Here is a 20,459-nt window from a genome sequence, read left to right on the forward strand (position 1 = left end):
AGTGAAACATTCCAGTAGCCTTAGACGGGACGACGGCTAGAGACCCCTACCTGGGACGCCACAAAGCCACAGTGGTGGCGGATTAAAGGGACTGCAGCAACTAAACCCGGCAAAGGTAATACACTTTGTTACATGGACTGTGTTATGGACATTGCTATAGTATTACCTTGCTGAAGGCTGTGACCTGGGCCAATTGGGCCTGTCTGCTATTTGAGAGACTCCCGGATGTTAAGTGTGTAAACATGCCGGTGACAAACTAAAATGGACATCATGTGTGTGAACAGCAGTTTATGATAACATAATAAACTACTGTATTGAGAAAATACCGGAAGGACATTGCACGTGTGCTTAATTTACCCGGTGCAGCGAGTATCCCCCAGTATGATGACTAGCGCTGCCTTACATATGGTTCGAGGATGCGGGCAACGACAGCCCGGTTGCTAGCGTCAACGGCACAGGACGACGAGTGTGGATAAAGCATCTTGCGGCAACTCGGCGGGGTTGCAAAGACTGGCGTCGCACTCAAACCTGGTTTGCTGTTGCTCGGCGGGGCTCACGAAGTTTAAAGCATCTTGCGGCAACTCAGCGGGGTTGCGAAGATTGGCGTCGCACTCAAACCTGGTTTGCGGTAGCTCGGCGGGGCCACGAATATTTTTTCCGGGAGAGCGGTGAAGTTCTAGTGTGAACAGCGTACCGCGATGGCTGTGAGCAAAGCAGCAGATCTGTCTGGAGCTATTGAGCGGATGAAGGGCCGGTTGGGACCGGAGCAGGTATTTGGGAAAGTTTTACTGGACATGGTGCAGGAACCGCAGGAGCTGTGGGCACCATATGGAATGGTGGCAGTGGACCATTCTATGGACTCTCCGGTGGCGCCAGTGTTGTCCCAAAGTGCCCGGGGAGGTGGTAAGAGATGTTGTGAACTGAGTCCTAAGACTGCTGCTGATTTTTTGTGTAAAAATTACCCTGCCGGTGTGGTTGTTATAAAGGGGGCGGAGACAAAAAAGGGGCGGATTTTCACAAGAGTGTGGACTGCAGAAAACTGGAAATTGTTACTGGTTGTGGGTTGGTACCTCCTAAAAATGACAATGTGACCGTTGATAACGGGGTAACTCCAGTAGAAGGGGGTGACGTCAAAGTGGGAGGTGACCTGTTAGTCCACAACACCATGAGGAGTGACACAGACCCCGTAGCTGACTGTGATGCTATGAAAGTAAAAAGTGAGTTCAGTCAGGAGGGGCTAGACGAGGGGAGAGAGTCCCCCTCTCGTCGTCGACGGCGCAAGGGCCACAAAAAGGTTGCTCCGGTAGTACTCCCGGAAAATGAAAATAAAGAGAATATAGTACTGTGTGCCTATGCTTCAAGTGTGGATCCTCCTTTAGAGGTAGAAGAGGAGATGATGTTGCCAGTAGCAACCTCCGGTACGGTACTGAGACTGACGAGTCAGGATCCGACAGCCCTGAAAGGGGAGGCGGCCAGTCATGACCAAGAGCTGGAGCCTATCAGGCCGCAGTGTCAGATTGACGTGCAGCAGTTATGTGAAAACCTGGGGAACGTGTCCTCAGACCAGCTGAACCTGGAGTCTGAGCAGCAGAAAATATACCAGGTTATGAGGAACTGGCAGCGAGACATGGAGGGAAGCAACGCGGAAATTAACCATTGGAAGGAAATGTTCTACGGAATTAAGGAGGATCTTTTTTATTAAAAGAAAAACTAGAGGAGGATAAGGCGGGTGCAGAGCAAGTGCGCCAAGTGGTTGAGACCACTCTGCAAGACACCCGTGAGGAGAATGATGGTCTCCGGGGAAAGACCCTAGATCTGGAAGCTCAGATGAAGGAGCTACAGATGTCCTGTGATACTCTCCAGAAGGCGGAGGCATACCTTAAGGAAACAGTCAGCAAGATGGAAGCTGAGCGAGAGAGGATGGAGGAGTCCATCGGAAAAGCCACAGACCAGGGCCAGGAGTTGACCGCTGGTGATGGGAGGTATGAAGCAGATACCTCCTCGAGTGATGCGAGCTTGGATGATACGGTGGAAGTAAGAGCCGAGATCAGGGAGCTCAAGGAATTGCTTCAGGCCCATTTGAAGCAAGAGAGGTCTGAGAGAACTCTACTGTTAAAAGAGCAGTTGAAGCAGGAAGAGCTTCAGAGACGGGCCGCTGAGAGGCGAGTGACGGAACTAGAGGAAGAGGTTTCCGGGCTCAAAAGTCGCATGACAAAGTATCACTCAGTGAACGAGGCCTCCTTGGAGAAGGAAAAGGGCAAACACATCGCACTCACTCCCTTATACCATGAGAAAGTGGACCTGAGGAGAGCTAAGAGCATGATAACAGAAGATAAATATGAAGTGGAAGTGGTCAAGACGAAAATTCGTGAATTTGTAGCTGTGAGTCAGCTCAGGGTAAGCATACAGGGGGAAGAAGCTGAAAGTCAGTTGTCCCTGAACCCTGAGCTGGTTGATCGTCTGGAAACCACTGGTGAGACCGAAACGTCTTGGTACAAATGTCTCGTAGATGTACATGAGGATTTGAGGGAAGAATGCACCCGTGAGTCCGTGCATGAAGAGTTTAAGAAGGCTGTGGGAGCCTGTAAGGTGTACTTGACCTCCGAAGCTAAACAGCTGGTGGTTCTGTCCATGACCGAAGTCACAGTGAAGAGGGTGGCGATCCTAAGTGATATGCATTGGCGATGTATTCGCACAAAGCGGTTTCTCCAGTTGAAGACGGAACAAGCCGTTAGACAACTGGAGCTGATGAGGAAAGCTCACAGTTTGCGTGAAGAGGTCATCCGGGTGCCTCATGTTCTGGTGAGAAAGCTCATTGGGAGAAGTGGTCGAGCCATGCAGATGATGGTCAAGAAGTCTGGTGTGGTGAAAGTAAGCAGTCCACGTGATCTTCAGGACTGGATACCAGACGAAGACGGCATGGTATCATTCTCCGCTGTAGGAACAGAAGAAAGCCTAGAATATATACGCATGCTGTTGGAGTACCGAGTGACCTACCTGCGACAGGTAGAACAGTTGAATCTCGCTAGACTGCGAGTGGATAGACAGCATCATCTGAGTAACAGAAGATGGCAGCCGTCTAGAAGTTACGAGACCAGACAGAGAAAGGGCCCCCTAAATAACAGAACAGCTATAGCTGGAGTTAGGGACCTTTCAAGACGTCCTGAGAGTAGTGGGCGTGGGTTTAGAGGTAGTGAGACCTCCAGTAACTCAGGTTTGAGCAGCCCATACAAACGACCCAATAGAGGACGGGACATTACGGAGTTGAACCGGACCTTAGATACCAGGGCATGTGAGTCACACTCCTGTATGACTGACCGCTGGGAGCGGGGAAGACCTGACAAGGTTACGACTGACCGCTGGGAGCGGGGGAGGTCTGACAAGATTATGACTGACCGCTGGGAGCGGGGAAGACCTGACAAGGTTACGATCCGGAAAGGTGACCTGACGAAGTCAGTGACAATAACAAATGGTAGGTCCTTAAAGAATGGGCTAATGTCATTGACTAAGGTTCCAGGGGCTGAGTAGCACAATTGTAAAGTACATGGTCTCTATGTGAGCTGGGGGTTATAATGTTATTGTGTATGTTATGTGTTCAACCCCACAGGTTTGAACAGAGGGGGGGGATATGTAATGCAGCAGCTTGCTAGCATTACTGTAAATGGTCCAGGATGTGTTTTACCTGACCATGTACCTTCCCCTTTAACTGACTGGTCACATGACTGTGACATCACACAGGTCCTGTATGCACAGTAAAGGTCTGTACACATGACTGGGACAGCACACAGGACCTATACACACAGCTGACTGATCACATGACTGTGACATCAGCAAGGTCCTGTCAGTATGGGTGTATGTGTGCACAGGATATATAAACCCTGGTAATTGGAGACAGGGGTGTTCGGTGTGAGAGACATGAGGCCTGTGCTCTGTGTGTGTGTGGGACACCGTTCTGCCTAGTGAGGCTGAGTGAAGCCTGACAGCCTGAAAGGCTGAGACTGGATCCTGCGAGTGGATGCTAGTGGCCTTGGAAGGCAGAGGCTTGGTGAAGAGTCCGGAAAGGCGCAGACTGGATGTGTGTGAGTGACACATTCCAGTAGCCTTAGACGGGACGACGGCTAGAGACCCCTACCTGGGAAGCCACAAAGCCACAGTGGTGGCGGATTAAAGGGACTGCAGCAACTAAACCCGGCAAAGGTAATACACTTTGTTACATGGACTGTGTTATGGACATTGCTATAGTATTACCTTGCTGAAGGCTGTGACCTGGGCCAATTGGGCCTGTCTGCTATTTGAGACAGATGTTAAGTGTGTAAACATGCCGGTGACAAACTAAAATGGACATCATGTGTGTGAACAGCGGTTTATGATAACATAATAAACTGCTGTATTGAGAAAATACCGGAAGGACATTGCACGTGTGCTTAATTTACCCGGTGCAGCGAGTATCCCCCAGTATGATGACTAGCGCTGCCTTACAATATATATATATATATATATATATATATATATATATATATATATATGTTGGGGAATACCTAGACTAACAGGACATTCAATGAACCCTCTTGCTATATGCACTGCAGTCTGCCACATACACTGCCTGCCTGCCTAATTCCTGCTATCACAACTGATTATATGCAGCTGGATTAGTCCTCAGAAGGACTGTTAGTTCAGATGGATATTATAGATATATGTTGTGGAATACCTATACTAACTCTAAACAAGCAAATCTCTCAATGACACAGCAGCACCTCTCCCTACTCTGCCTGATTCCGGGGTAGACTGTGACGAGCATGGCGGCGCCTGGTGTTATATACACCTGATGATGCTGTGCGGCCAGCCAATCACTGTAATGCCACAACCAACATGGCTACAGTGTGTGGCAGGCAATCCCTGCATGTTCATTGACTCACTAAAGAGCGCCAAACATGCAGGGAGGGGACCCAAGCACCCGCACAAGCAACCAGGAAATACTCGCAGAGCGCCGAGTATCTCGAGCAGTGAGATGCTCGGGCGAGTGCCGAGCAGTGGAGAGCACGTTCGCTCATCACTATTCAGGACCAGTGATGGTAATGTGGTTGGAGCGCAGGGAGAGCAGAGCAGGAATCTTTACTACCACTCTGTGGAAGTGACTGGCCATGCTGTGCGATTGCCTGCATCTGCAAGCCAATAAGCTCAACAGAAGGCCAGTAACATGAGTTTGAAGCCTCATCCTTTTTTCTCCGCCATGTGGATTTCCACCCAGTAGTACAGGCCTTCCTGCTCTGTGATTGGTGAAGCAGCAGATTGATAGGTACTCCATTAATGAGCAGTGTGCTTAGCCGGCCTGTGTTGTGCTGTTTATGTGAATAAAGTGTGATGCTTTTTAGATTTGTTGCAGCATGATGATTCAGGTCTTGAATCTTAGAGTCTATAGATGCCCTTGCTGGCCCTGAACATTTGAACAGCATCACTGTGCTTGACGAGCTCGGTGAGTATTTCCGGGATGCTCGGGCAGGAACTCGGGTCCCCTCCCTGCATGTTTAGCGCTCTTTAGAGAGCCAATGAACAAGCAGGGATTGCCTGCCATGCACTGTAATGCCGTAGCCCTGTTGGTTGTGGGCATTACAGTGATTTGCTGGCCGTACATCGTCATCAGGTCTATATAAGACCTGGCGCTGCTATGCTCGTCACAGTGTACCCCGGAATCAGGCAGAGTAGGGAGAGGTGCTGCTGCATCAGGGAGAGATTTGCTTCTTTATTATTAGTATAGGTATTCCACAACATATATGCAGTATATATCTATCTTAACTAACAGTCCTTCTCAGGACTAATCCAGCCGCATATATTCAGTGGTGATAGGTGGAGTTAGGCAGGCAGGCAGTGTATGTGGCAGACTGCATTGCATTATAAAGCACAAGAGGGTCTATTGAACGTCCTGTTAGCATAGATATTCCACAACATATACAGTACAGACCAAAAGTTTGGACACACCTTCTCATTTAAAGATTTTTCTGTATTTTCATGACTTTGAAAATTGTACATTCACACTGAAGGCATCAAAACTATGAATTAACACATGTGGAATTATATACTTAACAAAAAAGTGTGAAACAACTGAAAATATGTCTTATGTTCTAGGTTCTTCAAAGTAGCCACCTTTTGCTTTGATGACTGCTTTGCACACTCTTGGCATTTTCTTGATGAGCTTCAAGAGGTATTCACCGGAAATGGATATCACTTCACTAGTGTGCCCTGGCAGGTTTAATAAATTGGATTTCTTGCCTTATAAATGGGGTTGGGACCATCAGTTGTGTTGTGCAGAAGTCAGGTGGATACACAGCTGATAGTCCTACTCAATAGACTGTTAGAATTTGTATTATGGCAATAAAAAAGCAGCTAAGTAAAGAAAAATGAGTGGCCATCATTACTTTAAGAAATGAAGGTCAGTCAGTTTGAAAAATTGGGCAAACTTTGAAAGTGTCCCCAAGTGCAGTTGCAAAAACCATCAAGCGCTACAAAGAAACTGGCTCACATGAGGACCGCCCCAGGAAAGGAAGACCAAGAGTCACCTCTGCTTCTGAGGATAAGTTTATCCGAGTCACCAGCCTCAGAAATTCCAGGTTATCAGCAGCTCAGATTAGAGACCTGGTCAATGCCACACTGAGTTCTAGCAGCAGGCACATCTCTATAACAGCTATTAAGAGGAGACTTGTGCAGCAGGCCTTCATGGTAAAATAGCTGCTAGGAAACCACTGCTAAGGACAGGCAACAAGCAGAAGAGACTTGTTTGGGCTAAAGAACACAAGGAATGGACATTAGACTAGTGGAAATCTGTGTTTTGGTCTGATGAGTCCAAATTTGAGATCTTTGGTTCCAACCACCGTGTCTTTGTGCGACGCAGAAAGGGTGAACAGATGGACTCTACATGCCTGGTGTGATGGTGGAGGAGGAGGTGTGATGGTGTGGGGGTTCTTTGCTGGTGACACTGTTGGGGATTTATTCAAAATTGAAGGCATACAGAACCAGCATGGATACCACAGCATCTTGCAGCGGCAATGCTATTCCATCCGATTTGCGTTTAGTTGGACCATCATTTATTTTTCAACAGGACAATGACCCCAAACACACCTCCAGGTTGTGTAAGGGCTATTTGACCAATAAGGAGAGTGATGGGGTGCTACGCCAGATTACCTGGCCTCCACAGTCACCAGAACTGAACCCATTCAAGATGGTTTGGGGTGAGCTGGACCACAGAGTGAAGGCAAAAGGGCTAACAAGTGCTAAGCATCTCTGGGAACTCCTTCAAGATTGTTGGAAGACCATTTCCGGTGACTACCTCTTGAAGCTCATCAAGAGAATGGCAAGAGTGTGCAAAGCAGTCATCAAAGAAAAAGATGGCTACTTTGAAGAACCTAGAATACAAGACATATTTTCAGTTGTTTCACACTTTTTTGTTAAGTATACAATTCCACATGTGTTAATTCATAGTTTTTATGCCTTCAGTGTGAATGTACAATTTTCATAGTCATGAAAATACAGAAAAATCTTTAAATGAGAATGTGTGTACAAACTTTTGGTCTGTACCGTATATATATAATAAATATATATATATATATATATATATCTATATATATATATATATATATATATATATATATATCCATCTGAACTAACAGTCCTTCTGAGGACTAATCCACCTGCATATAATCTGTGCTAGGCAGGCAGGCAGTGTATGTTGCAGACTGCAGTGTATGATACAGCACAAGAGGGTCCATTGATTGTCCTGTCTGCTGCTGTAATAATTACAGATATTTGTAGACATAGCCCCAGATATCAGGTGCCAGGGAATTTTTTTTTATCTTAATCCTGGTTCTTTGCTTAAAAAGCAATCCAGAGTACACCATTTTTGTGCTCCATTTGCTTGTTCTCACTGCAGAATAATGCCAGATATGTTCCATATTTCAGCAATAAAAATCCAGAAATTTAAACTGAACATGGAAAATATTGGCCTCCTTTTCCATTCTGTGCAATGTGTCAGTTAAGATATTCACAATAGGTGTCTGTGAAGAATAGTATTAGTAAATTACAAGCCTGCTATTTAAAACAGTGGGTCTCTGTCAGACATATCACCTATAAGACTGTTCCAAAATCAGACATTTCTTCCATTTTCATTCCGTTGCAGTGTGTCGGTCACGCTATTCACACTAGGTGTCTGTGAAGGATAGTATTAGCAAATTACAGGCCTGCTATTTAAAACTGTGGATCTCTGTCCGACATAACATCTATAACAGTGTTCCAAAATCAGACATTTCTTCCATTTTCAGTCCGTTGCAGTGTGTCGGTGAATCTATTCACACTATGTGTCTGTGAAGGATAGTATAAGCAAATTACAGGTCTGCTATTTAAAACCGTGGTTCTCTGTCAGACATAACACCTATAAGAGTGTTCCAAAATCAGACATTTCTTCCATTTTCGCTTCGTTGCAGTGTGTCGGTCAAGCTATTCACACTAGGTGTCTCTGAAGAATAGTATTAGCAAATTACTGGCATGCTATTTAAAATTGTGGTTCTCTGTCAGACGTATCACATATAACTGCATTCCAAAATCAGCCATTTCTCGTGAACGTGGAAAATATTGTCCCCCATTAAAAATGGGCAAGGTGCATGGCAAGATACGGGGAAGTGGACGTGATGGTGCATGCAGAGGCCGAGGACATGGCTGTGGGCAAGCAGAAATTGTTCCACAACCCAAATCTTGTTTCTCGACCTTCCTGTCCCAATTACTAGGGGACCGCAGAACACCAGTATTGAACACAGAGCAGTGTCAAAAGGTTGTTGGTTGGATAGCAGATAATACTTCCAGTCATTTTGCCACCATCACCACCACCGTCTTCCACACGGTCAAGTCTCAGCAGCCATGAGTCGGGACCGCATATTCCTCACCCTAATCCTCCTTCTTCCCACCATGCCGAGTGCCCGGAGACAACTGATCCCACACTTGGACACTCAGAAGAGCTGTTCCATTTGTAGATTCAGGTCTCTCGCCCAGCCAGCTTCAAGCAAGTCAAGAGGAGAACGCATGTAGCGATGCCCAAATATTGGAGCAGCCACGGTCACACGAAGGCGACGGTGGTAAAATGCAATTACTGTCGCAAGAGGTGGATGATGATGATGAGACACAATCTCCAGAAAGTCAGGAGGAGGAACAGGGTGCGGAAGTGGAAGATGAGGTGGTGGATGATATAGTAATTGATCCAACCTGGCATTTGGACATACAGAGCGAGGAAAGCAGCACACAGGGGTAGGGAGGCATAGCACCACAACAGGCAGGTAGAAGCAGTGTGGTGGCCCCAGACACAAGGCGGGAAAGTGTTCCTTGTAACGTCAACACGACGGAAGTTGCCAGTGCAACTGTTAGGTCTTCCCGAGTCTGGTAATTTTTAAAGACTCTGCCAATAACCCCAAAAGGCCGTTTGCACCACCTGCCAGGCCAGCATCAGCAGGGGTAGCAAAACTAGCAGCCTGACCACCACCAGCATGATCAGGCACATGACAACAAAGCACCCGACTAAGTGTGCCAAACCCCAGGGTCCAACAACAGTGTCTGCCGGTGACACCACTGCTTGTTCCGCTGTTGTGCGTGCACGCCAATCCCCTGTCCAGTGCATGTCAAGATGCCTCCCTCCCTGCACCTCTCGTTGAACACTCTCAGCTAGCATCATCAGCAAGCACATCCGCGTCCTTCTCCCAGCGCAACAATTGAGTTGTGGTTACCCCAGACCTTGGAACACAAGCACAAATATGCAGCCAACGCCCCACAGGCCACACTACTAAATTCACACATTTTGCGAATGCTTGCACTCAAAATGTTGCCTTTTAGGCTTGTGAAGATGGAATCTTTCGGCAACCTGTTGGCGGCAAATGTCCATAGGTACTCGGTCCCCATCGCCCACAATTTCTCCCGGTGTGTCATCCCCTCATTACACGAGCACGTGTCCCACAACATTAGACGTGCCCTCAACAACGCAGTTACTGGGAAATTCCACCTAACCACGGACACGTGGACAAGTGCTTGTGGGAAGGGACGGTACATCTCACTGATGGCACACTGGATTAATATAATGGAAGCCGGGACCCAGTCGGAGCTTGGAACGGAACACGTCCTCCCGACGCTGAAGATTGCAGGCCCTGGGTCAATCAGGGTTGCCCCCACACTCTAATGCTCCTGTACCTCCACTTTCTCCTCCTACTCTTCAGCCTCCATCTCCAAAATGACCACATCAGTCGCAAGCTGGAAGCATTGCAGCAATGCCTTGGCCAAGCAGCAACATGCTGTGCTGAAGCTAATATGCTTAGGTGACAAACCGCACAACGCTGAAGAGTTGTGGACAGCTATGAAAGAGCAGGCAGATCTGTGGCTGACACCGCTGACCCTACAGCCAGGCATGGTTGTGTGTGACAATTGCCGGAACCTGGTGGCGGCTTTGAGGCGAGGCGAGCTCGCACACGTACCATGCCTTGCCCATGTGCTTAACCTCGTGGTTCAGTGGTTTCTCAAAACCTACCCGGATCTTTCGGATCTACTTGCCAAAGTATGCCGCCTGTGTGCCCATTTTACAAAGTCAGCTACAGCTTCCAACCGCCCTTGCCGTGCCTCAGCAGCATTTGCAGCTTTCAGCTCACCGACTGGTCTGCGATGTCCCCACGCGTTGGAATTCTACATTGCAGATGTTGGGAAGGATTTGTGAGCAGAAGAGGGCAGTTGTTGACTACCTGCATCAACAAGGCCGTCGATATTCAGGTCAGATTCCACACATAAAACCTCAGGAGTGGACATTGATGTTAGACATATGTACCATCCTCCAAAACATTGAGGACTCCACCATGATGGTGAGCGGTGAAGACGCCATAATTAGCGTCAGCATCCCGCTTCTCTGTCTTCTGAAACACTCTCTGCTCACAATTAAAGAGGATGCTTTTGAGGCGGAGCGCAATGAGATGGAGCAAGGAATCAGACTGGGTGTCCCCACACAGCCTAGCCTCATCTCATCCCAACGTGGATTGGGTGACAATGAGGAAGAGGAGAAGGAGAAGGAAGAACAATTACTAGGGGACCGCAGAACACCAGTATTGAACACAGAGCAGTGTCAAAAGGTTGTTGGTTGGATAGCAGATAATACTTCCAGTCATTTTGCCACCACCACCACCACCCTGTCTTCCACACGGTCAAGTCTCAGTAGCCATGAGTCTGGACCGCATATTCCTCACCCTAATCCTCCTTCTTCCCACCATGCTGAGTGCCCGGAGACAACTGATCCCACACTTGGACACTCAGAAGAGCTGTTCCATTTGTAGATTCGGGTCTCTCGCCCAGCCAGCTTCAAGCAAGTCATGAGGAGAACACATGTAGAGATGCCCAAATATTGGAGCAGCCACGGTCACACGAAGGCGACGGTCGTAAAATGCAATTACTGTCGCAAGAGGTGGATGATGATGATGAGACACAATCTCCAGAAAGTCAGGAGGAGGAACAGGGTGCGGAAGTGGAAGATGAGGTGATGGATGATATAGTAATTGATCCAACCTGGCATTTGGACATACAGAGCGAGGAAAGCAGCACACAGGGGTAGGGAGGCGTAGCACCACAACAGGCAGGTAGAAGCAGTGTGGTGGCCCCAGACACAAGGCGGGAAAGTGTTCCTTGTAACGTCAGCACGACGGAAGTTGCCAGTGCATCTGTTAGGTCTTCCCGAGTCTGGTAATTTTTAAAGACTCTGCCAATAACCCCAAAAGGCCATTTGCACCACCTGCCAGGCCAGCATCAGCAGGGGTAGCAAAACTAGCAGCCTGACCACCACCAGCATGATCAGGCACATGACAACAAAGCACCCGACTAAGTGTGCCAAACCCCAGGGTCCAACAACAGTGTCTGCCGGTGACACCACTGCTTGTTCCGCTGTTGTGCGTGCACGCCAATCCCCTGTCCAGTGCATGTCAAGATGCCTCCCTCCCTGCACCTGTCGTTGAACACTCTCAACTAGCATCATCAGCAAGCACATCCGCATGCTTCTCCCAGCGCAACAATTGAGTTGTGGTTACCCCAGACCTTGGAACGCAAGCACAAATATGCAGCCAACGCCCCACAGGCCACACTATTAAATTCACACATTTTGCGAATGCTTGCACTCAAAATGTTGCCTTTTAGGCTTGTGAAGATGGAATCTTTCGGCAACCTGTTGGCGGCAAATGTCCATAGGTACTCGGTCCCCATCCGCCACTATTTCTCCCGGTGGGTCATCCCCTCATTACACGAGCACGTGTCCCACAACATTAGACGTGCCCTCAACAGCGCAGTTACTGGGAAAGTCCACCTAACCACGGACACGTGGACAAGTGCTTGTGGGAAGGGACGGTACATCTCACTGACGGCACACTGGATTAATATAATGTAAGCCGGGACCCAGTCGGAGCTTGGAACGGAACACGTCCTCCCGACGCCGAAGATTGCACGCCCTGGGTCAATCAGGGTTGCCCCCACACTCTAATGCTCCTGTACCTCAACTTTCTCCTCCTCCTCTTCAGCCTCCATTTCCAAAATGACCACATCAGTCGCAAGCTGGAAGCATTGCAGCAATGCCTTGGCCAAGCGGCAACATGCTGTGCTGAAGCTAATATGCTTAGGTGACAAACCGCACAACGCTGAAGAGTTGTGGACAGCTATGAAAGAGCAGGCAGATCTGTGGCTGACACCGCTGACCCTACAGCCAGGCATGGTTGTGTGTGACAATGGCCGGAACCTGGTGGCGGCTTTGAGGCGAGTCGAGCTCACACACGTACCATGCCTTGCCCATGTGCTTAACCTCGTGGTTCAGTGGTTTCTCAAAACCTACCCGGATCTTTCGGATCTACTTGCCAAAGTATGCCGCCTGTGTGCCCATTTTACAAAGTCAGCTACAGCTTCCAACCGCCCTTGCCGTGCCTCAGCAGCATTTGCAGCTTTCAGCTCACCGACTGATCTGCGATGTCCCCATGCATTGGAATTCTACATTGCAGATGTTGGGAAGGATTTGTGAGCAGAAGAGGGCAGTTGTTGACTACCTGCATCAACAAGGCCGTCGATATTCAGGTCAGACTCCACACATAAAACCTCAGGAGTGGACATTGATGTTAGACATATGTACCATCCTCCAAAACGTTGAGGACTCCACCATGATGGTGAGCGGTGAAGACGCCATAATTAGCATCAGCATCCCGCTTCTCTGTCTTCTGAAACACTCTCTGCTCACAATTAAAGAGGATGCTTTTGAGGCGGAGCACGATGTGATGGAGAAAGGAATCAGACTGGGTGATCCCACAAAGCCCAGCCTCATCTCATCCCAACGTGGATTGGGTGACAATGAGGAAGAGGAAAAGGAGAAGGAAGAACAGAAGCTAGTTTCCTGCGCTATAGACGGTACTACCTGCACAACTGTCATACTGTCTGTCATACTGCGTGGATGGCCTGAGGACAGGGAGGAGGAGGAGAGCATGGTCAGTCGTCCTCTTGGTGAGGACACGGAAGTATTGCCTGTTAGCAGTCTGGCACACATGGCTGAGTTTATGTTACGCTGCCTTTCCCTTGACCCTCGCATTGTTCAAATTTTGGGTGACAGTCATTATTGGTTGGTGATATTTTTAGACCCACGCTACAAGGAGACCTTTCTGTCTCTTATTCCCTTGGAGGACAGGCCTAATAAAATGGTGCAATATGAGAAGCCCCTTGTTCCTAAATTTTAAAAAAAATTCCCATCTGAAAATGGTAGTGGCAGAGGTCACAGTTCGTGGAGTACGGGCGAGAAAGACACAAATGCAATCGAGCAGAGGCAGAGGAACACTGTCAAAGTTCTGGAACAATTTTCTCAGACCATCCCATCGCACAAGCCCTGATGCGGGGTACTCTCCCAAAGAGGGAAAAGTTGCGGAAGATACTGAGGGAGTACCTTGCCAACCGTACCAACGTCCTCCGCTATTCCTCTGTGCCTTATAATTATTGGGTATCCAAGCTGGACATGTAGCATGAACTGGCTCTCTAGGCCTTGGAGGTCCTGGCCTGCCCTGCTGCTATCATTTTGTCAAAGCGGGTTTTTAGTGCTGCCGGTGGAATTATAACCGTAAGGCGCATCCGTCAGTCAAATGAAAATGCTGACAGGCTGACTCTTATAAAAATGAACAAGGGCCCGGAGTGGGCCAGACTTCTCAACACCATCGAATGATAGCAACGTAACATAAACTCAAATACTGTGTCTTTTTTTTGGGAGCTCTAACTCTATTCCCATGCACCTCTGTCTTCACACCCAGACATGGGTATACGCTTCCTGATTTTGTCTATTTGCTCTTGTCCTCCTCCTTCTCCGCATCGTCATCCTCCACCACCGTATCACCACCATGCAGTATGTACCATATCAACATATCTACTTCTCTTGCAAGGGACATGGGAGTTTGGCAGCCATTGCTTCTCTGCATAGGCAAACAGTATGGTGACACACTTCCTAATAATGTGAACATTGCTTACAGGAGGCCCTCCGACCTCTACGTCTCTTGCAAGGGGCATTGGAGTTCCTCCAAATTTTTGGCAGCTGTTGCTTCACTGCATAGGCAAACAGTATGGGAGACCCACTTCCTAATAATGGGAACATTGTTTTCAGGAGGCCCTCTGACCTCTACGTCTCTTGCAAGGGGCATTTGAGTTCCTCCAAATTTTTGGCAGCCGTTGCTTCATTGCATAGGCAAACAGTATGGGAGACACACTTCCTAATAATGGGAATATTGTTTTCAGGAAGCCCTCTGACCTCTATGTCTCTTGCAAGGGGCATTGGAGTGGCTCCAAATTTTTGGCTGCCATTGCAGTCACTGCATAGGCAAACAGTATGGGAGACCCTCTCATTTCTAATGGGAATATGTCGTTACTGAGGCCCAGCTCTATGTGTCTTTATATCGTTAGTGGGGTTTTTCCCAAATTTTGGCAGCCCTTGCAGTTACAGCATGGGCATTACCACTATAGGAGACCCGCTCCTTTAAAATGGGAACATTTTTTTTACTGAGACCCTCCTCTATGTCTCTTCAAAGGGGTATTGGGTTGCGTCCAAATTTTTGGCAGCCCCTGCAGTCACTGCATACGCAATAACAGTATAGGAGACCCATTCGTTAATAACGGGAACAACAAAGCATTGCCGGCTGATGGCTCTCTAACAATAGCGAGGGCCGACTGCTGGCCCTTTAAGAATAGTAAGGCTGTAAAAATAGTGTTTGTGACTTTCAGAGTCCCGCCATCATAAATGAAACAGGATGTGTCTCATGATGTTTCACACACCACATGGCCAGATAAGGTTATAAAATGTTAAAATGACATTTCCCGGTGAATGCATTTGTCTTGGTTGAAAGCAAAGCAAAAGTGCAAAAACGCATCAAAAATGCTACGTGTGAACATAGCCCAAGGTGTGGAGGAGCTTTTTTGTTTTTGGCTATTTATTTTGCCATATATACAAGTCATTACCTTGGAAACAATGTTCCTTAACATATTTCACAGGAAAATCCATTTTCGTTTTGTTTTTGTATGTTTTATTGTGAGTCCGTAAAAGTGACGTAATACCTCTGACAACGTTGTTGACAGCAGTGACCTGGGAGTCATAAATGCTTCCTGGGGTCTTCCCCATGCTGTTCCCATGTCATTTGAGCACTGTTCTTATCGATTTGGGCAATTTTTAGGCCCTCTGCAGACCGCCGGGGGGAGCCGCTGGAAAAATGCTCGAACAACGAGTACCCAAGCATTTTACTGCTCCCTCATCACTACTAATTAAATACATTACATGATGACAGCGATTGAAAAAACAATACCAAGTTTTCATTTTTAGGGTACACAGGGTGATAATTTCTGCACAACTTGTCAGACATATTAACATTTTTACTTATTCAACCTAATGGCTCAAATACGTACTTTACTTTATTAATTTGAGGGCTTATCTTAGCCACACCTTTTTTACTACATACATTCAAAACAATCGATGGAAGTGTAAAATGCATCTAAAGTCAACAGTACATTTAAATCACAGTATGTAGTCAATTTTTTGGGCACAATTTACACAACAATTTTGATTCTTGCTTCATAAATCTTTACACTTGTAATTTACAGTTTTGAAAATCATCTAGAATAAACCTTTGTACATTATTTTTGCATTAAACAGTTGGTCATACGTATAAAAACTGACCAACAGTTCTCAAGACTTCACGATGAGATTTTGGCAATCCCTATCTGAACTGGGAGGGCACTAGAGAAAAAGACTGATACAGAAATATATTTAGATAAAAAGGATATATTGTTTAGTGATATCTTCTGTTTGAGTTACATGCACAATTCATTTCAGATGCCACATGTTGAATAAAATCATCATGATGTTTTACTGACTGGCTGAAAATTCCTTATTAGATAATGATACATTTATGAAGCAAGCAGGAGCAAGCCAATATGTAGAAAAATTTGGGGGATAGATGTGTTAAAACTACAAGTCTTCCCAGGTTTGCTCCCTAGTTGAATAGAAGCTCAACTTCAACACTTATTAGGGTTGATCTTGCCTATAAACAAGCATCAGACTAGGCAACAATATAAGGGGTGATGTAGATGTAATGCAGGTGCCGGAATGCAACACACAGAGACACAAGACGAGAACAGTCAGGGATATATATATAACCACTTTATATGTATAACAAGTATTATGGAAGCGGGATTAGTAACAAAGATAATGAACAGCAAATTAAAATAACAATGAGAAACAGTTTCATTGAATAACGGTAAAGTTCTTTGCAAAAGTGTGATGCACCCAGTCGTGGGAGTCACCACGTGAGTTCTCTTTGTATGGCCCCAGCGGGGGTCACTGGTTATTCCCGCTAGGCAGCAAGTCTCTTCCGTATAAAGTCTATCAGATCATGTTTAGCCTCCCACACACCAAACGGCCCTATCCCAAGCTGAAAACCTAATCCCAAGTGTCCCCGGTACCGTGAGTGGAAATTGGAAGTGACGGCCCTGTTCATTCGCGCGATTTCTCCACTGCTGCTGGCATGTCTCTCCTGTTGCAGTCCTCTCTCAGCTCTTCTCGGCTTGACCGTCGACGGTAGTCTCTCATTCTTGGGGTAAAGGGATCCAGACCTCAGCTTTTTACAGGCGGCGTCAGATCCCGAGAACTTACTCCGTGTGGGGCGCAAGTCCTGACTCTGTGCCACAAGTGCAGAGCTCAGGGCGCTTCTGTGAGGAGTCCAGAACTTCTCAGGCAGTGCCTAACTCTGATGCAGCACAGGCCTCTGGCAGGGGCTTGCTACGCTGGGATCTGCGGTCCCCCTGGAGCACGTCTGCTCCACTCTGCAGCCTGGTGCCAAATCTCTCTGTGTCTTGGCACGCTGGGCTTTTATATCCAGGAAATTCTTCCTGTAGGTCATCTGATCAGGTCCAACATCTGAATTTGTTCCCACTTCAACTCTTCCTGCATAACTTGGTTCCACTCTATTTTGTCTTGCCGGCAGATGGCAACCTTTCCTCATCTATCGCACATCCTGCAAGAATCCTCCATTGAACTCTACTACATTGAAACAAGGGGATTACCAAAATTAGAATTCAGCAGAGTAGCTCAAATTTGGGCAAGGAAATGTGCATCAAATTTACTAAATGTGAATTGAATGTGTATTATTATGTTCTGAGGTTTCTCTAGACCAGCAGCAAAACAAATATAGAGTTTAAAAAAATTATACCCACCTCATCCCTCACTAGAGCCTCTGCACACTTCCCAGTACATAGCTATTTCCCTGAAATCTTTTCGTCCATCTTCACAGAGCTCTTTGGTGCTTCCAATGCACACTGGGCCTAACGTGATGGCCTAATGTGACATCATGGTGTCACAGCACAACACACGTAATGAGATTGTGTGAATCTAAGTCACTGACCACAGAGCGCTGGTGCATAGAGGATCAGACAGGGAGGTGTGTGGAGGGTTAGAGTGAGGTGAGTTTAATTGTTTTAATCCCTTACTGGCCCTAAAATATATTCAGCAAAACGAGGGCAGGCCAGCTGCCATTTTATTGGATTATAGGGATTCAAATTGAAAAGAAGTGAATTTTGTAAAAATGTAATTTTTTTTTTGCCAATTCTAAGTAAATTTGATTTGTTTCAAAACTACTTTCTCATATCTAGTGATGTGGTTATTATAGTTACTGATGACTTTTGACCAAGAAGATATTGGATGGCTGTCACGGGTGTGTCAGGTGTTATAGACAGTCACTCTGTTTCTGGCTGTAGAAGGTCACTGCATTTGGCATTGCAGACGCCTTCTAAATCCTTCTTACTTTAAGACCCAGGGGTGACCTCCCTCCTGCTGTCAATTGACACACCATTGCAGGGGAGTTAAAAACCCTCAGTTTGCTGCAGGGAACTGCTGGTGATATTTCTATGTTTCCTTGACTCTGGCTTGGAGCGCTGGCAGTCAGCTGGTTTCTTCTCTGGTGCTTTTGGAGGACAGTTGGTGTTTCGCCTCCATTGTCTGCTCAAGTTAAGTTATCCCCTTTGTTTGTCTGCCATGTTGTCTTTAGTTTGCAGTGGGGCCTGACCAGAGCTAACCCCTGCCCCTCCCTATCTAGGGCCTAACTCTAGATGCTTAGGTTTAGGTTTCCTGCTCAGCTATTGGTGTGGAACCAATATAGGCACGGGAGGGTAGGCAGGGTGTTATTAGATCTGCCTAGGGGTCTCCACTTCCCCTTTCCCTAGTGTTTTGGCTTCTTTCCCTTCTTCCCTTCGTGTTGCACTGAGTCTTTCCGACACCTTGCGTGACAATGGCTTCATTTTATTTATTTATTTATTTTACTCACTTATAGCGCCATTAATTCCACAGCACTTTACTGATATTATGGGCACTGTCCCCATTGGGGCTCACAATCTAAATTCCCTATCAATATGTCTTTGGAAAGCGGAGAACCCATGCAAACACGAGGAGAAAATACAAACTGCAAGGCTGCATTGCTAACCACTGAGTACCGTGCTACCCACACTTTTTACATTTTCTGGAGTATAAAAGATGCAAATTTTTGAACAACTGGTATTTCAGAATTTTGATGAATTTACTATAATTTAGATCAGAAAGCAGCTTAAATTGTAGCAGAAATATATTTTAGGTGTGTGCCACTTGTTGGGTTTGATGCAGCAATATCATGCCCTCTTTCCCAATGAGAAAGTATATGTGCTCTCTTATTGTCATGTTCTGGGAGTCTTTTGTTTCTGGTATTGTTTCTGGTATTCTTGGTATATTGTCTTTGCTTGACTCATTTTTTAAATGCTATGCTGTCCTTATTTGTGAAGTATTGGGTTGGGGATTGTAATTCAATATGCATTTTTCTTTAATAGAGATCAGCACATACTGTATATTCCAGTGAATTTTTTGTAAATCGATTCTGCATAGATGCTGCTAAATGGTGTCATCTGGCTACCATTTTTCTGAACTTTAAAGGGATATCAAAAGGTTAAAAAAATGAAAAAAATCTTTATATTTACCTCACCATTCTTCTTTGACTCCTCCACACCCTTATCGCATATTCTGATTCTCACTACAATCACCGAAATTCCCAGTTCTCTAACACTGAGCTGGGACATCCAGGTCTGATGAGGCCTAAGCCCGTTCTGTGCATGCACACATAAGGTCACAATTAGACCAGAAAGGTGACCAGCGAGTATAAGGATTTTTTATATTTTTTACATCTTATGTTTATTATGCTCTGAAGTCTTGAGAGACCCCAGTGCTAAAAAGTAACATGAAACTCACGGAGAATAGTTTCTCCTTAAATCAAATTTCCTTGGAAAATCCGCATGATCAAATTCAAATTTTGCCTGATCTGCTCATCTTGGTCTTTAGAAAAATGTAGGTACAGCAGGGTATTATATTAGATTTTTTTCAATTCAGAATTCACTTTTTATATGTCAAAATATTGCAAATTGTCCCAATTCACCTGATAACAAAATGGTCATTCTTATTACAGAGCCCAGATGGACTGTGCAATTCATTCACAGCTACGAATGCAAGTCTAATAAGCCAAAATATTGAAGACCTTGTTGTTTTTGTGTATTACTATAACATTTAGATGTTTTGCTATGATTGTTTTTGTCTTCTACAATGGCCAAATTCTTTTAAACACTATACTAAATAAACAGTATTGTTTCTCTCTTGCCTTTCAGCTCCGTGTGAAGCTAATTCATTTTTTTGTCATAGTAACATGTGCATTAATAATACATTGGTATGCAATGGAGTTCAGAATTGTGTATACCCTTGGGATGAAAACCACTGCAAAGGTAATACTTAGAACAGGAACTGATGTTAGTAGTTTGTTATATTAAAAATAGCAAAATAATAATAAACACTGGGTTTAGAGTTATTATAGATGCTGTCATATATAAAAAATAATATATCT

The 20,459-nt window shown here is 46.0% G+C and overlaps 1 protein-coding gene across 3 annotated transcripts in view; it reads left to right on the forward strand.

Annotated features, from left to right (window-relative positions):
* Window positions 1-20,459, forward strand: part of NETO1 (neuropilin and tolloid like 1) — a 296,798-nt gene that overhangs the window by 259,826 nt on the left and 16,513 nt on the right. For all 3 annotated transcript variants that reach the window (XM_073678954.1, XM_073678953.1, XM_073678956.1), the window contains one exon: window positions 20,227-20,340. In XM_073678954.1, the coding sequence (XP_073535055.1) occupies window positions 20,227-20,340 (114 nt within the window). The remainder of the gene's footprint in view (window positions 1-20,226; window positions 20,341-20,459) is intronic.

This window comes from Phyllobates terribilis, unplaced genomic scaffold (genome assembly GCF_046119375.1).
Source record: "Phyllobates terribilis strain yellow unplaced genomic scaffold, ASM4611937v1 Scaffold_4__5_contigs__length_816908805, whole genome shotgun sequence".
Lineage (NCBI taxonomy): Eukaryota > Metazoa > Chordata > Amphibia > Anura > Dendrobatidae > Phyllobates > Phyllobates terribilis.